This window comes from Seriola dumerili, unplaced genomic scaffold (assembly GCF_002260705.1).
Source record: "Seriola dumerili isolate Sdu_G_001 unplaced genomic scaffold, Sdu_1.0 BDQW01000138.1, whole genome shotgun sequence".
In the NCBI taxonomy this organism is placed as follows: domain Eukaryota; kingdom Metazoa; phylum Chordata; class Actinopteri; order Carangiformes; family Carangidae; genus Seriola; species Seriola dumerili.
The window spans coordinates 6,558,675-6,586,398 of NW_019174393.1; the positions used below are offsets into that span (position 1 = coordinate 6,558,675).

Below are 27,724 nucleotides of genomic sequence, written 5' to 3' on the forward strand. Positions count from 1 at the left end.
AACAAAACTAAGAAACATAACAGTAAGTGCTCCCCTATCAGGGCCAAAGAGTTCTCAAGCAATAAACACCAACCACAAAAACAAAACCCAACTCATGGATTGTATAAACAGGAAACAACAATAAAAAATTAATTCTAGGACCAATTGAGTGGAGCAGCTCGTTATTTTCTTGTTATAATAAAAAGATGATGACAATGATATGACACCCTTGATTAACAGATGAAAAGTTAATGAAAAGTTAATGGCTGATGAATGACCATATATATAAATCCAGGTAGTGCTGATTTACTGAGTGCAGTGTTATGAGGGAATATTCTCCATGTGGCCATTTAAATAAAAACACAAAGTGGTCAAAATTGCCACTCTTTCCTCTTGTTTGTTGCTCAGTGCAAATTATCCTTTTATAACTCTGGCTTTTCAAACATTTATGACTCAATGCTAGTAACTGATGTGACAAGAGGCTGGTAAATCCTGGGAACTGATAAAGGTTCAACACAGGTTGACTGACTGACAGACGGGCTATCTGGGTCCCCCACTTTGATTTATCAACTGTTATAGAGTTCATATGGTACAACGATCACAATGTACTGTATGTGACATAACAGGCCCACGGCCACTTCTGTTTTTTGACAACTTCCAATTCAAATGGAGTAAGTAAAAAACCGTGTTCACCAATCTTGAATGGACAGTGAGTTCAGTGACAGGTGTCAGGGTGGACTTGTACACTAAAGAGAAAAAACATTAACCCAATGCAACTGACTAACCCCTAAAAGACTTGCCTCCAAGGTTAAGAAGGGTTATTGACGGCACATTAACCTGGATAGCTCACCTTGTCGTGGTGGGCCAACTAAGAGGGGCGGCAGTGGTAGTGAGAAAAAAAACAAAACAGATTTACCGAACAAGGAATACGCTTCCTTGTCATCCTCATATTCAGATATAATGCATGGCAGCCTTGCATCATAAAACATCCATTCTAGGAAAAGTACATGTATGTGTGCAAACGCACAGTTGTGGCCCTGGGAAGAATTGGTCCAGGTTGAGCTACAATGTCGTAGCAACATCATTCCTGCCACAGTGGGCTAATACAATATGACTGCTTATGGGCCTGCAAGGCCACACACATGGACACGGTAACAAAACATGTCAGCTGCACACAGGCCTATTTGACAAGCTGTTAAAACTGAAATCACACAACACCACTATATCATCATTGATACAGAGGCAATTGGTTTAGCACATCAAACACACTGAGCAATTCTTTCTCATAACAAATTTTATCCATATAAACTACGCATATTTGAATAGCACTCAGATTCACAATCAACTTTATAAGCAGACAGAAAAAATAAGACAACAATTTATAGTTTTCTTTGGCGAATTCTTCACTAAGAAAAAACAATGCTGAACTCTAGGTAGGTTTCTGACATGTTTTAAAAATAATATATATATCTAGAGAGACCAAGTCTGAGGATCTGAGACAGCGCCTCTAGCTGAGCTTCAACAGTGATCAATAAAATCTGTAAATCAATCGCATATTTGACTGCTTGCCAATGGAGAGAGGTCAAAATAGAGGTTATATAGTTTCTTGGTCTGATGCCAAGATAGTCGCTGCAGCATTCTGAAAAATCTGCACAGGTTTTGTACTAAGAGTAAAAGAAGAGTATTATAGTATTCTAAAATATTCCACTGAATTCAAATAAACAACTGTATTTAAGACAAAGGGTTGATGCATTACAGGCACAGAGATACAGGCTTAAGACAGATCTAGGTTCAAGCTGAGGCTACAGGGAGTGTGGATTTCTACACTTGGCTACACTGACCACCAGTGGAACCCAATCAATCCTAATCTGCTTAAATAAGAATATTAGAAAATAGGTGTCCACTTCCATGTCCCAAGCCAAACCACACTGAGGGGAGAGGGGGAAAGCAGGAGACGGATGAAGGGATGAGTCTCTCGGATGTGGTTACTTAGCAGATAAATTATGCATTAAAACTGCACAGGTGGCGCAGGACAGGGTTTTTAGGTGAAGGGAGGGAGCCGAGCAGCTGGGGAATTCATAACAGAAATGGGAGAGCAAGCGAAGGAGTGAGGGAGAGGGAGAGAGAAAGAGTTACTTCCTAGCTTCATATCACAGCCAACAGATGTTCTCCCATCAAAGAGGCGGCAGGCAGGCGGCGAGGCTACTCAACCCCGGCTTACACAGCGAATATGACCCCCCTTATTGCTGACACACACGCACACGCACACATACACACACACACACACACACACACACACACACACACACACACACACACACACACACACACACACACACACACACACACACACACACACACACAACAGTCAAGGGCTTGAACACGACCCGAGGCTATCATGGTGGCAACTTGTTACACTTTTTAAATTGACAGAAATTGATCCACTTAGACATGTGTGTTGGGGTAGGGGGTGGGAGCAGGTCTGTCGGCCCGCTGACACTAGTACTATTAGCAACAAGCACTAACTTACACCTGACAGAGATTGGTGGTGGTGTGTGTGTGTGAACTAAAGGGGGGCATGGTGTTACCATGGAAACAGGACATGTGGTGCATATGTAATCGCGGCGATACGTGCACACACAAACCTACACCTGTTCCACCGTCCTCATGGGCACCACCCTGCTCAGGTGGTATGGAAAAGCAGACGGCTGAGAGAATGAACCAGCCATCGCACGCACGCACGCACGCACGCACGCACGCACGCACGCACGCACGCACGCACGCACGCACACAGTCCCTGGAGACAGTCACTCCTGCATATGGAGCCTTATTTCAAGTGGGTGTTTTTTTTTTTTTACCGAAGTATTGAGTGTGTCTATCTGTGGTCATTAAAAGATGATCAAGCCAAGCAAGATGTCGTCAGAGCAAAACAAAAGCAGTGCTGGGGAATAAGGATGCAATTAAAAGCCCACCAGCTGCAAGGGCACATGATACAGATACTCAATCTTCAAATGGCATAGACAGGGAGGCAGAAAAAAAGAAACAGAAAAGAGGCAGAGAGGCAAAAATAATTAAGTGCTAGCCAAGACAAACACTTTGTCTGATTGTGTATCATGATAACCTTGATAAAAAATGAGGTGCTGCTACAAGGAGAGATGAGGGGCTGTACAGAGGGACCCTTATTTAGAGGTTTGCTTGATTTGTGTTTGATTACTACGTTTGTTTGTTTGTCCTCCACTGATTTTGCATTTGTATGTGTGATCTGCCAGATGACTTCCCCATTCTCACTGTCCCTTTTGTTTGTTCTGTTCTGTGTTGATTCCAGCCTTTCTTATGACCTTGATGCCGAATGGGTGAAGTTCTGTCTCTCTGCAAACACGCCCACCTGGCTAAACAGCATGCAGGATAAAAGTGGGCTGAAATTAAGAATGAATGCACAGCATTTTAGCCCACCCCCTGTCGCTTTTGCTCTCTGTTGTTGCTTTCATACTTCCTCTATAAGATACTGTATGTTTATCAACAGAAGTGGATTACTGTCCGTGAGAGCACACACTCTGTCTGATCCCTGGAAATTATATGAGAGGAAGAGAAAGGGAAAAGAAAAGAGCTGGTATAAAGTAGAGTGATTAAGAAATAGGACTACCTCAATGTTACAATGTATAAGTATGCAATTAAAAGGCAATTAATCAACTTTTTAATTAACAGGCTAGTCAGTCCCAGGTTGCCACAGTGTTGCCATGACGACTTTTCTAGGGGGTGGTATCTCTCATTCTCTCTCTTTATCCGTGGAGGACTGCTGATCACACTTTCCACTCCCTCTCCTCTCTTCATTTAAAAAGAGAAAAAAATAATAGAGGTATGAGAGGGAGGGAGCCATGGAGGGAGGGAGGCAGAGCTGGTGGGGATTAAGGGAACGGGAGAGATGCAGGATAGCAGAGAGTGGCAGAGAGTGACAGAGAGGTTAATATGGATCTGGTCATGGTGAGAAACAGCGATGGAAAGCGAAAAAAGGAGGGAGAACTGGAAGGAAAAGAGGGAACCAGAGGAGGAGGAGGTGGAGAGGACTAAGGGGAGAAAAAGATGGCAATATTATCACATCAGAGGTAAAGCCCCTTGATGTCTCTGAATCGCTTCCCACATCTCACAATTTGTAACATGATTCAAAGGTCTGGTGTTGCACTTGTGAATAGCTTCTTTCTCAGTTTGAGGAACAGCTCAGCTAATCGGCATCTTTGTAGGTGGGACTAAGGTTGTATCAGCATCTACCTGAGCCAGAGCACAAATGCAAACTAATAATGTGACAACAGTATTAAATCAACACAGTTATATCAGCTCTGGGCATTTATCCAGAATATGTTTTGTTTTGTTTTGTTTTTTTTAGTGTCAATTTGGTATTTATTGTTTATATAGATTTTTTAAAGTGTCAATTTACTAAACAATTGCATAGTCAAATGCTGTGTCAAACACACTGGATCATGTAAAATGCTTTGGTGAGACCGATACTGACACATAGAGGAAAGTAGCAGAAATAAGCAGGAGAGGCAGGTAAAAAAGACAAAATATGTGGGAAATGGGGAACAAACACAGAAAAAGAGAGGTAGGGGGCTGAAGGGAGACTAGTACAAGAGCAGGAATCGGAAACGCAGAGATGACGAGAGCCTGTTTATGTAACTGTCTCTCCCTGAGGCATGAGAGAGAGAAGGAGGAAGAGAGCGACTCTGTAAAATGCACAAAAACACAGTCCCAAAACTAGCAGAGTGGTCCCATTCTCTAGATTTAGAGTGTTTTCTGCAGGCTAGCCAGCCAGGAGACTGAGCAGAGTAAAAGTGGACTGACCTAAATTACAATGGCATGCTTAAGAATTCATCAAAAATTCTCTCAAATATGATTCTTTTTCACAAAAAAAAAGAAGAAAAAAACTGTCATGTTGGTCAAAAAGAGGCAACAGAGGAACAGTTATTTCATACACCTTATCCGCCCTGTTAATAGAAACTTCCACTTCCTCTTAGTTTGACTGATGAGGAGGAATAGGCTAGCCACGCCTCTAATGGTCAGTCAAAGACAAATGCACACACATGTATCCACACACGCACACACACAATGTAAAGAATGCAGAGGTAACACTTAAATGGCAATATACATGCTCTCACCTGCTTTTGGTGTAAATATTAAGGGTTGATATTTGGTGAATAAAAACAATTTGTCAGAAATTCCAAACACTTATTTTATCTATCTGTGGAAGGGGAATGCAAATGAAACGATTATGCTAACTGTCCCTCTGAATACAATGATCATCAACCATAACAGCATAACTCACAAACAATCCAGTCTGTCAATCCTCAGAGCAATACAGCAATTCTTCAAATCTCACATCGCTCCCTGCTTCATTGTTTTCATCCATCTGTTCCTCTTCCCGCATGTCACCGTACCCCAAGGTTGACAGCCCATGAAAAAGGACCCATCAATTTTCTATTAAGGGCTAGCATTTTCTTAAGGTTTAGAAAAACATGCTGAATGCCTTACCACAAACCAACAATGACAATCTGCAGTGCACTGGCATTTTATAACTTAAATGGGGTCACAAGAACATATTTTATTTTATTGGACAGTGTGACGATCCCTGAGATTTTTATTTCATGACTGTGAGAGGCCACTAAAGACAAAAAAATATGAGCCTCACAGATAAAACTTGAGCTGACAGGTATGGTCCTCTATAGTTGGCAGAAACGTGGCTCATATCATCCCTGAGCTGGAAGAACATGACACACAAACAATACAGAAAACCACAAAACACAAGAATGTAAGGTCACGTACAGTAGCTAGCCACAGTTACCCAGTGAGCACTTCAGTATCTGCTTTATCAAAGATCCAATTCTAAGACAAATGAGCTGGAGGAAAAGGTGTCTCATTGAGAGAAATTGCAGGGACCCAAACTTCTTTTTGGGAGCTCTTGTAAGAAATTGCACTTTGAACAAGTGCCTTTAGAAAGACCAGAGGACAGCAGGAGAAAAAAATTGCATCAATGAATCAATGCACTTTGCATTTTCTTCACAGTGAGAAAGCATTAGAGAGCATGTGAGGTAAGGGCAGAATAATAAACTGAATGCCTAATTCAGGGCTTAGACTGGGAAAGTGTAAAGAGGAGGAAGGGAATAAGGGAGGCAGAAAGAGAGAGTTTGAATTAAAGACGAGATGATGGGAAAAGAGAGATGGGGATGAAATTCTGCAGGTACTGAGGCAAGAGCAAATGAATGGCAAGAACAGTGGTGGAGTTGAGGAGGGGGAAAAGTGAGAGAAAGCAGAAGAATGAAAGGCTGTGGGGGAGCTGTCATAAGGCAAATAGAGAGAAAGAATAAGCAAATGCATTTAGGAGCGGAACTGGCTGCTCAACCAAGACTGGTCTGCCAATGTGTAGAAGACTCTGTGTCTCTGAGCAGGTAATAAAGAGAACTGATGAGGCGTTAGCATCCACACGGGCTATAAGCTTCCCATTCTGTCTACAAGTACAGTGGCTTGATCTGCCTCAACCTAGGCAAGGCTAGAAGAACCTGTGTTTATTGCAGTAACCACAGCAGCAGCAGCAGCAACAATAATAATCATTATAATAATACATATCCAGGAAGGTCAGAGATGTCAAATACAACAAGCTCATGTCAAAACCCTTTTAGGTGACAAGGAAAAGTCAATAGGGTCTGATCTTAATGCCTTGCAACTAATAAAACCGCAACTCATTAAATGGTGAAAGGTTTGAAGATTCTAACCAGCAGAGAGCGCATTTAAATGGTGCCCTCAAGAAACAAATATTTAGCATTTCATTAGACAGCAGAGAAAAGCAAGGGAAGCAGGGAGGGGAAAAGTAAGGGAGGGGTATTTCACTGCCGACCCATATTAAATGCAGTTAAGTGTGGCTTGGAGCAGGGGCCCTAAAAAATGTCAAAGTGTGTGTAAATGACTATAACTTACGTGTCTTATTTTTAGTGCAAACGCAGATAGGCCACACTGTTTTCCTTCTTTCCCTGATTAAACAAGGACGATTAGAGAGGACACCTGAAGCAGGGAAGAAAGGGGGGGACTTAATGTTTTCACAGCATCTGCTTGATGACTCCAAAAATACATAAATGTCAGTTATCTGCGGGGGAAAATGTCATCGCTGCTTCTACCCGTAATGGATGTTCACATGAATGGTGTGGTCAATACATCTTAGCAAGAATGTCTGTACAAATCGCTGCAAGGACACAGGAATGTCACCAATACAAGCTCATGCGAGTAATCTGACCGATCAAATTCTTTAAAGCTTTAAAAGTATTTAAAGCCATTGTTGACTAAATGACTTATTAAAATGATAAACAGGAAAAAATTGCCTTTAAATAGACATTTAAAAGGGTATTCCAAAGAGAAGACTTTCAAGGATAAGTGGTTTCAAATAAATTTGTACAAGGCAATGACAGCATTTAAGTAAATACCCATAATGCTGCATCAATTAACGGCCGCTGCTCAAGGTAATAACCTTTGCTGCAATTGACTAATCAAAGCTCTGCAGTCTGAGGTCAAATATGCCTGTGTTAAAATTCAAGGCTTGCTGCATGTATTCCAGGCGCTCGTTCTTGTGGAGGTAGGAAGCAGTCAGCCACAACCAGTCCTCAGCAAACCAAGTGGAAAAGTGTCTCCTTACAGTGTCCCAGGAGGGACAAAGCAGAAAAAAAAGGAGAACAAATAATCCGCTAGCACAACTCCAGTCAGTGCATGTCCTTCACACTCACTTTCATCAGCATAGATGGGGGAGAAATTGGGGCAGAGGAGGAGAGAGAAAAAAAAGGAGGGAAGCCCCAAGATACAAGAGGCAGGGGGGACGGAGAAAGGCAGACGGGCAGACCTGGAGGTTTGTGTTTTTCTATTGCGGGTGGCGTAGCTGAGCATGTGTTAATCAGCCATAATGCAACGCACTATGTCATATCACATCATGTTCTCTGCCAGCATTTCACCTCCTCTCACTCTTTACAGGCCTCTCTCCTCCCATGGCCTCAGCCCTTCATCCCAAGAGCACAGTGAAGGGGTGGGAGGGGGGTATGCAGTAGGGTGGGGGGTGTGGGTTGGAGGGACTGCCTGAGTTATTTCTGCACTGATGAACCAGAGGCAGCCGCAAACCTGCCCCCGAGGACCTCTGCTAAGAGCCCGCAAGAATCCTGTGCATGACTGGAGAAGGGAAAGCACAAGGCCAAGGACATACAGACAAATGCATATAAAAACACATGCACAGGATCATATACATAACAATAAACATGCACACAAATGCAAGTAAAAGGGCACACAAAACGATGACACATGGACAGTGAGGACCATATGCACATTGCTGCAATGGCAAAGCAGTCCAAGTACACAAAGTACATGGACAGAGAAAATGCTGCACTAAACAAAAAGGCCTACTTCCTGTTTATATGCTTCATCAAGTAGAATATTTCATCTGAGAGTGTGTTCCTCAGGATTGTCCTGATGTCCTTGTGGCCAGATGCATTTTTCAGATGACATTTTCAAAGTCAGCGTGTAATCCTGCATCTCATATAAATGTATAATTCAGCATGCAGAAGGTGAGACTGCTGAGACGGACTCGCTTCATTGAGTGCGTGTTATAGTTTTTAGAGTCTTCCTCATCAAAACTTGTTTGTACGTGCCACTTTGCTGGTGACCGCCATGTGCATGGACGCACCGCCTGTGTGTGCCATGCAGATAAAGATAAAGATGGAAAGAATGTTTGCATGTTTATTCACAAGACTGCGAGTGGAGCTGACAGACTGCTGAATTTGCAGCTTGGAACTGGGGAAAAGGAGGATGAAGACAGACAGAGAGAAAACTGGGGGTTGGGGTGTAAATAACACACACATCACTGGGTCCACTGATCTCTTTCTCTGTCTTTCTGTCTCTCTGCCTCAGGGCACTGAGGGTCCAGCTTGCCGTCTACAGTTGGGGGGGTGTCCCCGGAGAGTGTGTGCATGTGTATGTCTGTGTCTGCACTGTCGGTCTGCACATGCTCAAAGTGTGTTTGAGTAAGCAGGAAAGAGACAGTGAGAGTATGGTGCGTGCACGTGTGGCGCCTCCCTCCATCTGCAACCAAGTTTGTGTGTGTGCAGATGTGTACACAGTGCACTGAGAATCATATTATGTAATCTTTTAGCCATATGAAAAAGCCTCCGTCAGCTCTTTGCTTTTGTGTGGTAGGTGGTTCATTTTGTGCACACAGTGCTGAGAAGAAAGACGCAGGCTGGGGTAAATTCACACACGCAAACAGGCAAACAAACATTATGGCATAGTAAACAAACAGAAAGGAAAATGATATGCAGCCACATGCCGATACACACATATTGTGCACATATGAATATGAAGACATAATGCAGACACGCAAACTGAAGAATTTCTGGGAGTTTGAGGTATATAACGAAGCGTACAGTGCGCTCCATCTTTTCCGGAGATATGAGGTCTCACACGGGTCACTTCTCCCATTGTGGCCACCCTGCAGGCAATAATGTCCCCTTGCTGTGAGCCCGCTGTCCTCTCACACTTGCCAACAAACCCTGCAACCTTCATCTTGCTTGTGTATTGACACGCTGGCAATGGGGCCAAACGTTCTCTCACTGAGTATGTTGATGATTTCCAGCATGGGACAGGGTCCCCTGAGCCACTGATCTGAACGCTAATAGGCTATCACAAGAGCTTTAATATTATTCTTCTGTTTCATATAGCATTGCTCAGTACTAGCAAGCTCCTCTTAATCCCAGCTGATTTTAAATTTACTGGCTTGTGATTTAATTCTAATTAAACACTGCCAAAATCATTATTCAGCTATGAATTTTGCAAATTATATGACATCCATATTGATTAATAAAAACTTATCTAGCTATTATGCTGTACTTTATTTAACCACTGCAAACTAATAACCCTGCTGTGGTATCACAGTGCAGCAAAAAAAAGTTCAGGTGCTTGAGGCATATTCATTAGATTGCAACAGATATTTTCTGAGCATGCTGTTAGTTAGCTTGTGCTGCAGAGGCATTGCGCTGTATTGTGCTCTGGTTTCTGAAGCTATTTCATCATCAGATGAATCAGATAATCATCATCATAGTAGTGGTACTCTGGTGAATACCTAAAAATAGGGTGATTTGAGCACAGTAGGCTGAGGACTGCTGCACCATGAGTCATCGAACTGTACTATCCTACTCACAGTTAAAACATTGTGTTCTAATGAGGCAAGGAGGTTAGTGCTCATTTGACTAGTGGTTGCTGCTGTACTGCACTGTGTAACACTGTGGATGATATATTCGAAACACGAGCAAGACTAGCATCAATAGATTGCCCATGGGTGAGGTGATGTACGGCGACTTTTGGCGCAGTTTTAGCAACTCATCTCCTAAAGGGCAAAAAAATGCAAATCGCTGGTGACATAATGATTCTCCTGACCCTCCATCTTTCAGATGGCTGAGAAAAATGCTGCCTTTGACACCATTTTATTCTCCCACTAGTTTTCTGGTATTTGAGAAGACCTCTGCACACAGCTGACACATTAATATTAATATGCTCTTTAAACTATCAAGTAAAGCATGTCAATAGACTCATAAAGACTGGGATAGATACAGAAAGTTTAACATTTGCTGTATTATTCAACCCTGTCATTTACAGGTACATAACATGTCTGGATAACTGTTGGGTGTTGTGACATTAGTTACATTGTATCAGCAGTTTTAAATACAACACCTGCATTATGCATGGTCTGAAGGATGCAGGCAATATGTGTTTGCTTAGAGTCTACAGCTTATATTTCAGTCCTCTTCACTACAGGAAAAAGATGGACGGACCAAAAAAAAAAAAGGAAAAGTAAACCTCAAAACCAGTGTTGGCAGAAGTCCAAGTTTATTAAATTAAGATGAGGGAGTTTGCTAGAGTTGGCACTATATAACTAGACAAAGTGCCTTTCTTTTTTATCTAGAGTTCACCCATTCAAAGCCTCACAACCAACTGTTCTGAAACTGTTCCAAAAAGCAATTGATGAAATGCAAACAACCTGTGCATGCTCTTGACCCTGAGAATATAACCAAAGCTGCAAAGATATATTAGACTATATTAAGTAATGCTTTTCTATTATCTCATTATCCCATTTTAATTTACAGGGGAGAGTGGTTTGTACACAAAGAAGGCAAGAAGTCAGAACAATTTCAAACAAATGGAAATCCATGTGGTCAGAAATCAAGTCTTTAGTCATAATTCATAATCAAAGAAACCTAGCGCATTTCATTTTCATCCAGGCACAAGAGGCAGTTTCCCCAGCCTTTATTCATGTTTCCTGTCAAATGGACTGGACAGGTATCTAGCCCAGTCATTAATTGAATATCACTCTCTGTGATTGGCCATGTCATGGTCACTGCTCCTGTCTCAACACCATACATCTTCCATTTGTTAAATCATAAGGCAACAATGACAGCAGTAAGCAATAGATGGGAGACATAGAAGAGAGGGATGACTGGCACGGTAATACAGGTGCAATCACCCTGTGTGCCCCTGAATGTCATAAAGGCTCACTTCTTCATAAGGCCCGATGCTATTTGGGTGAGAAAAGTAATAACAGTAATGATTTCATGTTCACCACAAATCTCCAGCCAGGGACTAAAACCAAAATGGCTGAGCAGGAGATAATTTGCAGGAGCAGCAAGGGGATTTGGCTAAAACAGACCTAAATTGGAGAAACACTGGGCAGACTCAGAAACAGAATGAGTCAAATTTATTTTGTTATTTAGCTTGAAGCCTCCATAGATGAGCTACTTTAATATTAATCCCCAGCATTTTTCCATGATATTGCCTGATGACTGCCACAGGTTATTTCACTATGAGAGGCCAAGAAAAATGGGAAACGAGAGAGGAGAAGATTGCAACCCTGAAAGCGTTTCAATGGCTTCAGGGCTTAAGGAAGCACTGAGCATGGTATTAATAGAAAAGAGACCGTCATCCATGGAAACCAAACAGAGCTGCCTGTATGTAATTCTACATAGAGTATTTACAGAGGACTGAGAATCAGCATGCCACACACATATCAGAAAATGGTCCCTCATTGGACAAATCATGTGTTTCCTTTAAATTTACTGAATGTAAATTGCTCCAGGTAAAATATACAATACCATGTAGATTTTCATAAAAATCCTATTATTGTAACTGGACAGAATGCGGACCATAGCTAATCCTTGAGAGTGAAACCAGTCCTCTGGAGGTAAACTTCCTCCAGCCTGAACTAAGAGACACAAGCCTATTAGCTTTGCTAAAAGCCCAATTATCTTGATTCATCCACAGCATGTTCCTGCTTAGCCAGGTGTGTGATGTGCTGACTGCTGAGAAGACACAGCTTATATGAGAGGACAGGGAGATGTTGCTTTTTACAAACTTTGAAAACAATAAAAAATCATACATAAATAGCAAGTGGCGTGGGGATTTCTGGTTAGATGTTTGCCTTGAAAGGCAAGCCACTTGACCCTTGAGAGACTGAGCCAGAGGCAACTGAAGTGAAATAAAGGGGCAGAAATTGCAACATACTGATATAATGAGACGTGATTACAATGCTAGTCAGACAATCACAGCAAATCAAAGCACTGTGAATTGCTTCGCAGTACAAAAATGGTCGATCTGAGCCATGTGTTAATGTATACTTGTGTACAGGCCCTTGGGCGAAGTGGCAGTCAACTTGGCTGGACTTGCATCTCTGGATTCCAACCAAAAAAACAGATAGCTAAAACAAGATTATGTACTTCCATCAGGCTCCGCCAAGGACACGTCACCAAGCTCAATGTCAAAACGATGCTGCTTCAAGTACTTTGACAAGTGGCGTTGATGGACGGGTGAAGTATAAGAACCGGCAGCACCGGTCCCTGGGTTTATACTTCCGAGGGATTTTTTCCCTCAAAAAAGGATGCAAGTGATGCAGGTGTCTGACTCACTGTGGCCAAAGAGAAGGCCAAGGAAGGAACCGTTAGGCACAATCCAAAAACTGTAAAGCAGCTAAGGGGAACAAGGGCATGACACAGGGCATCTGAAAAGACATTAATCCGATTAATAGGAAGGGATTCCAAGATGATTAGTTGAAGGAGGACAGAAAAAAAAGAGAGGGGGAACAAGTGATGAGAGTAAGCATAAGGATGTGAGAACACTGAAGAGATTAAAAGAAAGACTGGCTTGTGAAGAGGGCTGAGCAGAATTGAAGGAAAGGGGTGGGCAGTGATGAAAGAGGGAGAGTCCCGTGACATGAAATATCTTTAACAGGGGTTGTCATATCCTCTTTTGTTCTCTTTCTCCACTCCCTCTCTTTTCCATCTTCCTCTCTCCACTCTGAGACCCATTGGAGTGTGGTAATCTCCTTCAAGGTTGGGTAATTACAGCAAAAAACCCCTTGCTCAACAGAAAGCACACTGGTTATTATTGAGGGCTGATTGTTGATTCACCTCTTCATAATTAGGCCACTCCAATTACTAGCATGTTTCCTTCCTTGGCTAGCTTACAGTTATTAGGTTGCTTTTCTTTCAAGCAGATGTATGCCTTCACCCATTAATGTTCCACAGCGGAATTTGAGCTTTTCCTTTACAGCACTTACAGTACTAGCAGAGCTAAACCATCCAATTCATTAAAATTGTTCAAAGCGGTCCAAGTATGAGGCTGTGTCACAAGTTTTTCTTAATATTGTTTATTATAATAATGTTGTTAGTCACAAGAGTGGACTTTTTTCCCCCAAGAAACACCTCTACAACAATAGTTTATCATTTTCTGAACTCTGAAATTCCTAATCTGTTGCTTTTTCTTTACTAGTGTTTACTTTGCTCAGACCTTAGTGACATTTTAAGTAGTATTGCTATCTTTCAATATGAATAAAGTGTCTGTTTACATGACTAAGGATTAAATGTATTATAGTACAGAAATGGATATATCTCAAAATCTACAAGGAGTAATATCAAATGCCCACTTGATTCAAAACAACTTCACTTTCAATAATATGCACTTTGATCCAGTGTAGATCAAGCATGTCGAATTAATGTTGAAAAGAAAAGAAAATCTAATTTGTCTACCAATTGAGGCATTATAAATATGTGAAAATGCACTTTTCTTCAAAAAAAAAATTCTGTGGGTCTTTTCCTTAACATACAAAATATAGCTGTTAGTCATTAATTTCTTATTATCAACAGAGAAGACATTACCAAAAAGCACTCAACATTGGAGGATGTTTCAAAGCTCTGACTTGCAAAGAAGAACCAAGAGCTTCTGGGGGAAACTGATTCCTTTTCATTACCCCTACTCTTCATTTCAGAGTATTTCATTTCATTTTTTGTTTCTGAGTTTAAAAAAAAGTCCCTTGAGGCACAATCAAATATTGACAAACCACACCTTAGGTGAACTTAAATAAAAAATGCAGCCAGTGTCTCTATAGTCGAAATCTCTGCTCCCAGTCCACTGCTTGCTACTATCTTGTCAAATTTATTTCTCTCAGCTGCAGCATGGGAATACTGGAACATCATACTGTATGAATAGCTGCAATGAGCCGTCTCATATTACAATGACAAAACGCAGTGTTTTTGCAACGAGTCTTGTTTACAGAGATGCCTGGTAAGCAAGAATTAGTTTTTCTACCCCTAGGAGAATCCAAATATATACAAGAATGCTTTGCAAAACCAGGCAAGAGATTTAAGAAGAGGGCATGAGCATTGCTTGGCAACAACCGACTCATTGTTAAAACAACATGAACTAAGTTTATACAGTGTCCCGGGTCTGTCTTCTAGCTGAATCATGTAAATGTTAACACTGAAAGCATGACAATGGGTTCTGACAGGGCGACACGCTTTAGAGAGATTTATGTAAACAATAGCTTAGCCATAAATAAACATAATGGGGAACAGAATTAGGAATGTGCCCAGGCCTACAACTTGAGTCTTCTGCATGTGTGGAGAATTAGGTCTGCTGTGAGGACAGTTCCAAGAGATGCTGATACGCAAGATCAAAATATGCTGAGCTCCAGAAAAGGCTCTTCTTCAAACCCTTTGAAATGCTTCATTTAGAACACAATCACTTTGTCCCATTGGTCTCATTGTAGCAAAAACTCATATTCACTTAAGTCACTCGAACTAAGCAGTTTTGGTTCAGGATGCTACTGCAGCAAGCCTCAATCCCCCTTGTTGTCCTGGGTCCCGGTTGGACCACCAACGCAAAGTTTTCTTTAATGAATGTGTGTGTGTGTACGTACACACATCTTTTGAGTGCGCTTCATTACAACAACCTTGCTTCCTTGTGGGGACGCCTGACACAGCAGTACCACTGATGTCTTCCATATCCACAGCCGTAGGGACAATAAAGAGAGGGCAATGAGAAAAGAGGAAGAGAGGGAGGGAGATGGGGAGGAGATGCAATCTGCCCTACCTAGCTTCAGCCTACACACAGACAAAGACCAGCCACGACTTCAAAAGAGAAAGACAGAAAAAAAAATGCCCAGCTCTCAGCTATTCTCGAGATGGTCTCTACGGGTTAATTAGAACACCAAGTCCCACCTCATCTGCCTTCAAGTTGCATAGTATGCATTCACACACACATACAACTAACTGCCCTGTGCTCTATTAACACAACACCCTCTCCCCCCCACACACACACACACACAGATACACACACAAACAAATCAGGCTGTGGTTGATCTGTGCACTGGTGCCTGTGGCAAACTAACATCAAACATAATCACTGTCTGTCTGCTCGACTCAGGCCCAATTCTGCTGTCTTTCCTCTCGGCCCTGTCCGCACTCAGGTTAGCTCAAGTCAAAACCTTGTGGTGAAAGTCAATCTGTCTCAACGCTGCAAAGAGGGTTGGAAACCGGTAGCGAAATTGTCATCAGAGGTGTCAGGAATGTGGCTTCTTGCTGGAGTTAAATTTAAGATGGCAGGGTCAGTGTGCTCACATCGCTGGCAAGATTTTTCCAGACAAAGATTCACCTGCACATCACTCTCTCTTTCAATGTTTTGAGAATAGGAAGACACAGGTGGAGAGTATTTGTATGAAAAAGAGGAAGGCCAAGAGATCAAGAAAGACAAGTAGGACCGCACTGACTGAACTTGATAAATTCAGGGGAGGGAAAAAGAATACAGCCCCTTCTGGGCTCCAACAATAAATCACATTTATTCAAGAGAAGAGGCATCTGTGACTCCTAAAGGACTTAAATAGGTAGAATTAAGTGGAAGAGAGAGAGTTCAAGAGAGGAAGAGATGGTAAAAGAAATAAGTAACAGAGATGGAGAGAAAGAGGACAAGGATGACAGCTGGCCGGGCACTTCATGCATCTGGCAGGGGTGACTCGTGGAGCCATAATGAAAATGCAGGGTGAGATCGGGATCAGTGTGAGAGAGGCCTCCATCCATCAAAGGACTCCCATTGAGGAAAGAAAGCTTCAATGATAACGGCAAATATGTGGCTATTCTCAGCCCCAGAGGGAGCATTTTCACAATACTGTAGCTGTAACTAGAGGTACTCACTGCATGTTGATAATACATTTTAGGCAATCTTATGATGCATGTAGCCAGATAGACTTTAGTATTTCTCAAAGAGGTGTAATGCTGGATAGGCTGATGTGTCCTTCTCTACCTTCATATTTTTCATGGATATGCACTTCCTGGTGTGATAAAAAAAATCTAATTTTTGTATTGATGGAAGCCAAAGGTCATGGCACCACCTGTCCTCGTTGGCTGCCGGGCTGGTAGGGGGGATGGGCTTTGCCTTTGACAAGGGCAGTGTGTGCAAGTTTACAAGAGAATAGTAGAGCTGCTTTTGAGAGGAAAGGCTGGTGTTGCCAAAAGAAGCATCTGGTTGCCAACCTCTGAAAGAATGTGTTTGTGTTCTCTTATTAGCATAAACAACTTTTTATGTGACTGCATCTTTATTTCTACTAATGAACTGCTAACAAGTACTGATGTTGAAGGTTGAAGGGAAAGCTGGCTGGTTGTGTAGCTTGCATGGAATGGACCATAACCCGATTAGAGCCAGAGAACAAAGTAAAGCCTTAGCACACACTAAAATATATCCACAGGCAGCCAGACCTGGAAAACCATAGATCTGGGATGTGAAAGCCAGCAAAGTAAATCCTCATGTGGTATCCCAGGCTGATGGTTGCTGTGATACCAGACAGTTTTTCTATATAGCACCTGAGAAACATGACACCATGGCCTTTGCTCAATGATACTTCGAAGACAAATGTATCTTGAGCTCTAACTAAATTTAAACAACACTAAACTACTGTAGGTGTCATGCTGGCTATTCAAGTCTTCCTTAAAATAGATTCAGGTGCTTCTTTCACCACATAGAAGCTTTATGGAGACAGTTTTATGTCATTTGGGAAAAGTCATCACTTTGATAGTTTAATACGATAGTTTAATCTTGCAGTGTCTGTACGGGGCCTACCTTTTCTTTCCTCTGCCGGCATGCCTCCTCAGCTGAGACCAGCGTTTTGTAGTAGGCACTGCGCTCTGCTGTAAAGTGGACCTTGGACAGAGCGTTTTCTACCAGCGCTACTGACAGATTCACACCCTCGATGTGCAGCCAGCCAATGAAGTTCCCTGCTTTGTCCATGCTCTCCACTTCAACTTCAACCTGGAACAGAAGAATAGAGGAGAGGAAAAAAAGAGGGTGGTTAATGTTCTGTATCCAAGAGGTTTGAGATTCCGTTACAGCAATGAAGCTGAGGGGGTCCTCTGCGGAGACACCACTGCTCTTAAGTAGAATCATTAATGGACACTTGTGGGCTCTCTGCTGATTAGGTGGTATGCACACAGAGAGCCTGTTTCATTCCTATGGTATGGACAATACCATATAAGTGGTCTTTGGACTTGGTCACCATGGCACACACAAAAACCCTGTAGAGGCCTCTTGTCCTAGCGCACTGAGGCTAACTTGTCCTTGACATTCTTAATTAAGCACCACTGTCAGCGTTCAATAGATGCAACTTCTGTGTCTTTTTGCAAATAATACAATTCTTAAGTGTAGAAATCAGAGACTGCACAAACAGTATGAGTGGTTTTGAATAAGTGCAGCGTTTGCACTTCAACCTAATTAACACTCAAAATATTGTCATCTACTTTTTTGCAATGTGAATCATTTGCAATTAGTGACAGCTAAGATGCAATTCCTTTAAGTTAACAAATGAGGGCACTGAAATAGCTAACCCTGCTGACAAAGTAGGAAAGATCTTACAACATTGGCCATGATGGACTGTAACCAAATTCTGCCTATTCAGGCTAATTATCTATTCATTACGTTTTGTTTCATAAGTGATGGACGACCGGGGAAAGGAAGAAAAAAAAAAATCAATCGATTTTATCCTACTCTAAAGCCTCAGTCAGCGAAAAAAGTGAGAGGGCAGGTGTGTTGAAGAGATAGTGAGAAGTCAAGCGATTAAGACTCGGGCTGCTTAGCCCTGCAGCCACAAGGGAAATCTGAGGGGAATTAAGTTTGTAAACTGCTCTGCCTTGTTCTCAGCTAAAGTTAAAAGCTTTTATTAATGAACGCATAATCTGTTCCATTATTAAGCACAAAATTGACAACCTACGCATATAGCAGTGACATACATATATTTCCACTTTCTGGAAGCAGTTTCTATTTGGATCAAGCAATCAGCAGTCTATGAAAATGGCTAAAAGGCATATACAATAACAGTAACAACACTTCTTACAGTAGTGCATCAATGCAACAGTGGCTCAAAGAAAAACAACTGTTATTATTAATTGTGCCTCACAATTTCTGTCATGCACAAAAGGAGCTGTTTGCTATTAAACAATAACCATGTAACAATCACTGTACTGGCCTCTGACACAGTAAAAAAAAAAAAAAAAGTACTGTAAAGGCTCCATAAAAGACAAAGAGCATCTAGGACACTGTTGTACTCTCCCAGGTCCTGAACATGATACAATCTAAGCTCACTCATACCTCATCTGCTTCTGTGTAATCTGCATTCTCTGACTCTCTTCTTCTCTGCTATCTCGGATACTCACCCCATTTTATCTCTCTTTGTCTCTAAGTGCAGAAGCAGTTACATAACCAGGCTATTAGAGCATCACTGGTCCTCCGAGCACCCAAATGTCAAATGGGGAAGTGGGCGAGTGCTGGAAAAAGGCTAGAATGGCTAGAACCAACTTAACTGTTACCAACTACCACTGAGGCAGCAAATGCAAAACAAAAATAAAACAGCACTGACAACTAAAAACAACTCTTCACAGGGAGAAATTCCAATTTGGAGGAAAAATAGAAACTAGAAGTTCACTCTGACCGGTGCAGCCGCTGGCCTTCTTCTGGACTAGAATCTGTTCCACTAGGTGTTATAAAATTTAATGCAAAAATGAACTAGAATTAGTTTGCACACTGAGAGCTCCCAAACCAAAAACTGTTTATTATTACTGCAAAAACAGAGAGGGAAATACAAAGGGAACTCTAGCTGCCTTTGTAGAATGAATGGAAGCCGGCTGGATACTAATTTTTAGTTTGATCAGCCCTTTACAGAGAAGGGGAGCTCTAACAATCATTAATTACCTAAAAAAAATGCAGTAGTTTATGCCACAAACTCAAAGACAAGTCGTGTCAGTAAGAGATGGGATCATAGCTCAACAGCCTGCTTCAAATCATTCCAAAGATTTCAGTTTGGTTGCAGGAACTTATCTTGACGTTAAGGAGATATTCTGTCGACACTTATTCCTGTATACCCAAAGGTTTGCTCGAGGAAAATATAATTCTGTAGCTATTCATGTAGCAACTACACAAATGTGATGTATGTCACAAGCAAGTGGAAGAAAAAAAATCACTCAGCAGGAGAAGTCAGATCAGTCACGCTTTCACGACATCGAGAGATGACAAGAGAACGAGCGGCAAAGATATGCTGAGAGGAGGGAACTGTTTAAGTGAAATTACTCGCAACACAGATATGTGGTCCTGCACCCTTTCGATCATAATAGAGCAAATTAGTCTGTTTTCTTTCCCAGACCACTGATAGAGGAAACTTCATTTACCACATACTGCCAGCCTTATGGAAGAAAAATTTGCCCGCTACTGACAACAGCGCACTGTGACTAGAGGGGCAACATTACTGCATACAGCATTAATAATTGCAAATAGGACTTCCAAAGTAATGTCAATAATATAATAGAGTACATGTAAAATTACATGACCTGAATGATGCCGCAGCAAGGTCAACAGACTTAAATGGACACGCCAACTTCTGAAAAACACAGTGAAAGGACTTGTTGTACGCCCCTAGCAGAGATGATAATTGCCAATTCATAGGCACAAACATCCAGCTTATCTGCACACTTTCTGAATACCAATAATGTCTTCTAGGGCCATTAGAATAAATCCAAATGTTAAAAAAAATACTAATATGCAGATTTTTGTAAGTTGTATTACTGAACTGTGCACATTAGCTATAATTAGATGCCACAATAACAAATCAGATGTAGCAAGAACAGACAAACTACAAGCCGATGATTCAACATAACCAATGAGTCAATCAACATAAAACTAATCATGTCCCCAGTTACATTTATCCTCATGGACAGAGTGTGATACTCACACTAAAGTCAATAACATCTGTGAATTATAAACCATGGGTGACCAAGACCTTGAGAGCATCATTAAATAAAAAGAAACTGGCATTTCACCGGGCAGCAGGGAGAAGATGAAAGAAGTTAATAGGGAGGTCAAATGTGAAATTAAGAAGGACAAATTAATTTATAATAGAGGAGGCCCAATTTTCCACTAGGAGAATAAGATCAGCTTGAAGAGGCTTTAAATCCATGGCAAGATTGCAGAGTAATACTATTAGTACAATATGTCGCACTTAATAACAGTAAAGATCTGGAAAATGGACAGATGACAGCTCGTTTATCCAGTGGGCAATCACTGCCAATAATGACCACATGTCACTTTCTCTATCTGCTTTTAGATTGTTTTTAACTATTTGTTTCATTTATGCTTATATATTGTTTCTAATATTACTGGCATCAATTGTTCTGCTGTTCTGCGTTGTGAGCAGACTAAGTTACATCCTTTCGGACTTTATATAGGATGATTGTTTCAGTTAAGTTGTTATCAGCATTTGTTATATCTTTGACTAAATGATTAGTCAATGAAATAATCAATTGATTATTTATTTATTAAAATTATCCTCACTTAGGAATTATTGCAGCCAATGACTATCTGCTCCAATGTCACTTACTTTGCATGTAGAAACAGTGGCACCGCAGAGCTCAGGAGCATGATCAGAGTTTGACGAATACTCACAAGTGTAATTTGAGTTCCCCCTCCCTTTTAAATAAATAGCTTTGGTCACAATGTGGAGAGGACAGGGGAGGCGGAGTGGAAACTGCTTTGAGTAGAGCCCAGATGGTTCCCAGTGGAGGCCTCCTCCGAGCCAAGATGGCTCCCGCCGGAACACAAATGGGCTCTGGTAATCTCATAAACGTTGGGATTGTGTCGACACAGTGGACAGAAAAGAGAAAAAGGCAAAATACGCATACACACAAGCGCATGAGTGTGTATGTGCATGCACATACACATGTGCAGTAATTCACAAGTACAAAAGACAAAGCCATTTGGTACCACTGAAGTGAAACCTGGCCCGAAGGCATGTTTTAAAACTGCAGCAGATTTAATTCACTTAGCTGTTTGAAAGTGAACAAAAAAAATCAAAAAAGACTGCGGTAGGTGACACATCATGTCAGAGCCATACCCCACACTAAAAGAAAATGAAAGAACACAGTGGGCTGGCAATTTAAAAATTGGCAAGCAATGGGATTTCCTTTTATCGCCACATCCAAACAAAACAAATTTTGAATACCTGGAGGGTAAAAAGAAAATGCATAAAAAGCCAAAAGTTATAGAGAACAGGGTGTATCCACTTACTTGTCCAAGCTATTTAAGAAGCCATGTGGTCGAACCTGGCACACAGGTTCGAACCTCAATTCAAGTATTACTTTATGCATTCATTATGTGCTGTGCATTCTCTCAGCAGGGAAAAAAGCAGGCTATAAACATAATGCAAGGTACAGAGGAAATTAATCTGTCAGTCAGTGTTTTCAATCATCACTGACAGCAACTCTGCCACTACTTAAATCTGAGTTTTACAGCATATTCCAATTACTGAGATCACACTTATCCCCGTAGAGATTTTAAGTTTGCATGAGTCAAATTACCAGTTTTGGTCATAAAGTTTAAAGGCTGAGGCTTTGACAGAAGCAAACATAGCATTTGTTCAGCGTGTACTCCAGGCTGCTGGTGTGTGTGCGTGTGTGTGTGAGAGACAAAGAGGGAAGTGTGTTTGTACGTGCTTGTCAAAGGGGTCCCTGTAATGTGTAGATGCAAACAGTGAACACCGGGAAAACAGACTGGCAGGTGGAGACGTCTTGGCATGTCTTCATTCATTCTCATTAAGGAGCAAGGAGACGGCTGCTTTTACGGCTACTGTTCTCTGATACTTAGCTGGGCTCTTAAGTGTTTTTTTGTGTGTGTGTGTGTGTGTGTGTGTGTGTGTGTGTGTGTGTGTGTGTGTGTGTACATATGTATAAAACATAATCAAAGTGAAAATATCGGTAGTTTTAAGTAGCAAGTCAAATGATTCAGGGGATAATATTTTTTCATATTTATTTGAGTGTTAAAGGATTAAGTGCTCATCACATTAATGAATCTGGGTGTATTTGTGTAAATGTACCAGATGTCAGCACACACAGCAAATATGACAAGCTAAGGGGAGGCTAAAAGTTACTGACTAATTAAGAAAACCAGCATCATCTCTCTCCATCTCAGTATAACTATCTGTTCATCTCCCTCATAACCCTGACTCCGAGATAAGAAATACATATGACAGACATATAGAAGGAAAAATGGATCAGAAAGAAAGAAAGAAAGAAAGAAAGAAAGAAAGAAAAAAAAGAAAGAAAGAAGTCACTCCCACCTACAGCCCTTTGCTCATCCAGCAGAATAAGCCATTTATCAAACTGAGCCTTGGAGAAGATTGAAGAGTGATGTGGAGGTGTGTGTGGTTTTGTGTGTGTGTGTGTGTTCCTTTGTGTGCTGGGGTAAAGAGATCAAAACTCCTCTAAGCAATGAGTGATCCTAAGATGTAGCTTGAGGTGCAAAGTGGGGAGAAAGGGGAAAAGGGGGGGGGAGCAATCAGATAATCCCTACACCTTAATTCATATTCCTAACCTTCCCTATTCACTTTAAAAAAATCAATGACTCTGAACACTTAATTCAGAGTCATGAATGTCACATGAAGAGGACAGTTTGTCCTTTTCATGGGCACATGTGGATTTAAGTAGAAAAAGCTGAGCATCGACGGGTCAGCTTTGCTGCACTAAACTCAGTCTTGCGTGAAAACTCAATTTGGGGGTATGAACGGCCCCTTCCTACAAAAGTCCTTCATCTCTCTCTATTGCCCCCACATGTTAGCTTATATGGATCATTTTTCTAAGTGGACACACACAGTTCCTTCAAATGATACACCTGTAACACCAAGCAAGACATATGACCACAACTCTGATCAGATTTCAACCAGAAATCAATATCTCGTGAGGGTGTTGCTGTTAGGCGGAGATATTTAATCAAAGCTAAATTGTAAACTGAATCAAAGTGTCCAGGATGAGAGATGAGCATGGAGCAAAACAAATAAATAGACGACTACTCGGCAATAAATACACAATTAGTGTGACAGAGTTGTTAAAAGCCATGACAGCTATGTGAAAGGGAACTTGTGTGGCTCCACAGCCATCCTGTAATGTGTGTGTTTGTGTGTGTGTGTGTGTGTGTGTGTGTGTGTGTGTGTGTGTGTGTGTGTGTGTGTGTGTAAGCACAAAATCAGTGTTTAAGGGTGGATGTGTTAAAAAGGTAAAACTATGTCTGAGATTCTGTGTGTCTGTGCTGATAGGTATGTACCCATTTTCATGCCAGAGAGCAGGAGTAACATCTCTGTGCTGCTGTCACTGTTTTGTGATGGCACTGACAGTGTGGAAAAGCCTAACCAGAAAAAAAAATAGGGCTACATCTTAATGTGTATGTTGTAACTACCTTGTGTAACTACCATACTACTACATGTCACCCTCTAAAAATCATCCCACTGCCCATTATCAATAGTGCATAGCCATTACTAAGGTCCATAAACTGCTGTTAATGGAACATAGTAGCACAGCATGACCAGGAAACAGGGACACATGCTAAACCCCTCAAAATAAACATTAGTTATTTGATTATGGTAAAAGGCTTTTCAGGTGTAGTTCTCTAACAAACTCTTAACAAAAAGACTTGTCTTTCTTAAAAGCTACACTTGCTTTCTCACATCGTATCAGGGATGCCTGGGTATAAAAAAAGGCCAAATGTGCTGGCATGTCATTGTGGTCGAATCGAGAGAGGAAAAGGCCAGTTGGTTCCGGAAGAAATCTATAAATATAGATCACCTTTAAAAAAAAAAAAAGAAAAAAAAGAAAAGAAAAAAAAAAAGCAGCACGGGAAGCAGACAGAGACGAATAAATGAATGAATTAAACAAACCGCTATTGATTCCTTAATGGCATAGATCAGCCAGAGATGTAAATAGCGTGTTAATGGGGCCTGTAATTAAAAAAAAAAATCTTCACATGGGGAGAGAAGCTGCAGCCTGTGTTAGAGGCAGGTGAGCCGGCTGATGACCCGTGTAGTCCCCACTAAAAAAAAAGGAATAAGGGCCAGTGAGGGTAAAAGAGGTCACCCATAACCTAAAGGTGGTAAAATGCAGGCAATGAGACGACTCTTGGTTTTACTGACGTCGGCTAATATGGTTGACCTACCACCACCCCCCCCCCCCCACACCCCCAAGAAAAGAAAAAACTTCTAGACTGCAGACCTGTCGATCCAAAGTTAACCGCCTGATTCTCCTGAAATTTAAAGAGATGTTACTGTTTTGCTTCCAAGAACTGGTGGAATTGTGCTGTGGTTTTGTTTACTGTGAGTCAGTAAAGAGAAATTTGTTTTTTCCTCAATGCAACTACTTCTATAGCCTATAGACTGTATTTGCAGAAGTTTCGTGGTGTGGGTCCCAAAACAGTTGTACATTGCCACCCCAAAATTGTTAAGACGGCCAGGTTGTGGATACATACTTGGTTTCTGTTGTGTGGAGCTTGGTCTGCTTCGTGCGGTCCGTTCGGATGCTGATGAGCTTTGCCTGGTCAGGGTTTTTTTTGATGTTATTTGCTATTTGTTTGGTTATTGTGCCCTCTCATTCTTAGTCTCGTGAGTTTTGGTTCAGGTGCTACTGCCGCGCCTCTCCACCTTGTTGTCTGGGTCCCGGTTGACACAACGCTTTTCTTTATGTGTGTGTGTGTGTCGTAGCCATTTTTGAGTGGCCTTCCATTACACTTGCTTCTTGTGGGGACGCCTGACAAGCGTACTGTGTGCTCTCATTCCCGCCGTAAGGGACAATCAGAGAGGGCATGGCAGTAGGAGACGGGGAGGGAGTGGGGAGGAGATGCAATCTGCCTACCTGTTCAGCCTCACAGCACAGACCAGGCACGACTTCGAAAGAGAAAGACAGAAAAAATGCCCAGCTCTTCAGCTATTCGAGATGGTCTCTACGGGTTTTTGACACAGTCCCCCTCTTGCCTTCAGTTGCATAGTCTGCATTCACACACATCAAGCTATTGCCCTGTGCTCTATTTACACACACTCTCCCCGCATCAACACACCACCCGATACACCACACAATCAGGCTGTGGTTGCATCTGTGCACTGGTGCTGTGGCACTCACATCCAACATCAATCACTGTTGTCTGCTCGTCGGCGCTATTTGCTGTCTTTTCCTCTCGGCCCTGTCGCACTCGGTTAGCTCCAGTCAAACCCTTGTGGTGCAAGTCACATCTGTCCTCACACGCTGCCAAGAGGTTGGCCGCGTCAGCGAATTGTCCTCGACGAGGTGTCAGGAATGTGGCTTCTTGCTGGAGTTACATTTAGCATGGCAGGGTCGTTGGTGCTCACATCGCTGGAGATTTTTCAACAAAGATTCCTGCAATCACTCTCTCTTTCATGTTTTTGGGATAGGCAAGCAGCAGTGGAGAGTATTGGAATGTATGCAAGACGGACAAGGATAGGACAAGTAGGACCGCACTGAACTGTACTTGTAATTCAGGGGGGGAGCATCAGCCCCTTCTGGCTCCCATAATCCATTTATTCGAGAGAGCGATCTGTGCACTCCTAAGGACTTAAATGGTGCAATTAGTGGAACAGAGAGAGTTCACAGTTCAGACGCGAAGCGATGGTAAGCAAGTAAGTAACGAGTGGAGAGAAAAGAGGACAGATGACAGCTGGCCGGGCACTTCATAGTCTGGTCAGCGCGTGATCGTGGAGCCATACAATGAATGCGGGTGAGATCCGGATCAGTGTGGAGAGGCCTCCTCCATGGACTCCATTGAAGGAAGAAGCTTCTATGATACGGGCACATATGTGGTATTCTCAGCCCGAGGGAGCATTTTTCACATACTGTAGCTGTCTAGAGGTACTGGCATGCTCTGCATATCATTTTACGGAATCTTTTGATGCATGTAGCCAGCATGACCTTAGTATTTCTCAGAGGTTAATGCCTGGATAGGCTGCTGTGTCTTCTCTCGCTCTCGGTACACATATTTTTTCGGATTGCCTTCTGGTCGTTTGCATATAAAATCTAATTTTCTCGCTTTGTGGAGCACAAGGTCATGGCACACCTGTCCTCGTTCGGCTGCGGGCTGGTAGGGGGTGGGCTTTGCCTTTTGCGGGCAGTTGGTGCAGTTTCCAGGAATTACGTAGAGCTGCTTTTGGAGGGAGGCTGGTGTTGCCAAAAGAGCTCTGGTTGCCAACCTCTGAGACATGTGTTGTGTTTCTTGATTAGCATAAACAACTTTATTTTATGCATGATGCTTTATTTTCTACTAATGACTGCTACAGTACTGATGTTGAGTTGAAAGGCAAGCTGGCTGGTTGTGCTAGCTCAATGCATTCGGAGACTCTTGCAGGTCGCAGCTACTCGTCGGACCAGCACTATCCTCTCCAACGCGTGAGGCCAATTCTCACCTTAACACCATGCTGTAAATGGAGAGCTTCTTTCCTTTTTAACACGAGCTCTGCCCTCCATTTCCACCTGTTTCTTGTTCTCATACACAGTGGAAAGTCTTTTAAAGCTCTGGTCCGGTCCTGACCAGCCCTTTCAGTTTTACTGCTTTTTATTTTGCAAAGCATTTGACGGCTTATCCTTATTTTAAGGATGTGTTTATTCACTATGTGTGTTTATAAACACTTGCATGGAAATAATTCAGCATGTTTTTTCCAGCATATTTTACAACCTCCCCCTCTCAGGCTTAACTCGATCAACATGTGACAAATAGCTGTCTGTCCTGACCCCGTGATCCGATAGTTAATGAACCAACCTAGTTTGGAATTGGTTGGTGCCAGAGTTTTGGCCCTTGGCCTAGAGCTTAGCTGTACTGCTAGCCTGCCAAAGCAGGAACAGTCAATAACCAGCACCCACAGGCATCCTACTGGCTTAGGATAGCTGACGGGGAAGCCTCACCTCATCCAACCTTTTTCATTCTAATAGTCCCACTATTTTGGTGTTCTTTTGTTTTCTTTTGAGGTCCATCACAGCTTTTCAACCGTACATGTGCCACTGACAATGTCTCACTAATCTAAATATTTTATTTCATCATGTGTTTGGGGGGGGTT

The 27,724-nt window shown here is 42.0% G+C and overlaps 1 protein-coding gene across 1 annotated transcript in view; it reads right to left on the reverse strand.

Moving 5' to 3' along the window:
* Window positions 1-27,724, reverse strand: part of snd1 (staphylococcal nuclease and tudor domain containing 1) — a 171,632-nt gene that overhangs the window by 45,231 nt on the left and 98,677 nt on the right. Inside the window, exon 17 of the mRNA XM_022749010.1 lies at window positions 17,428-17,616. Within this exon, the coding sequence (XP_022604731.1) occupies window positions 17,428-17,616 (189 nt within the window). The remainder of the gene's footprint in view (window positions 1-17,427; window positions 17,617-27,724) is intronic.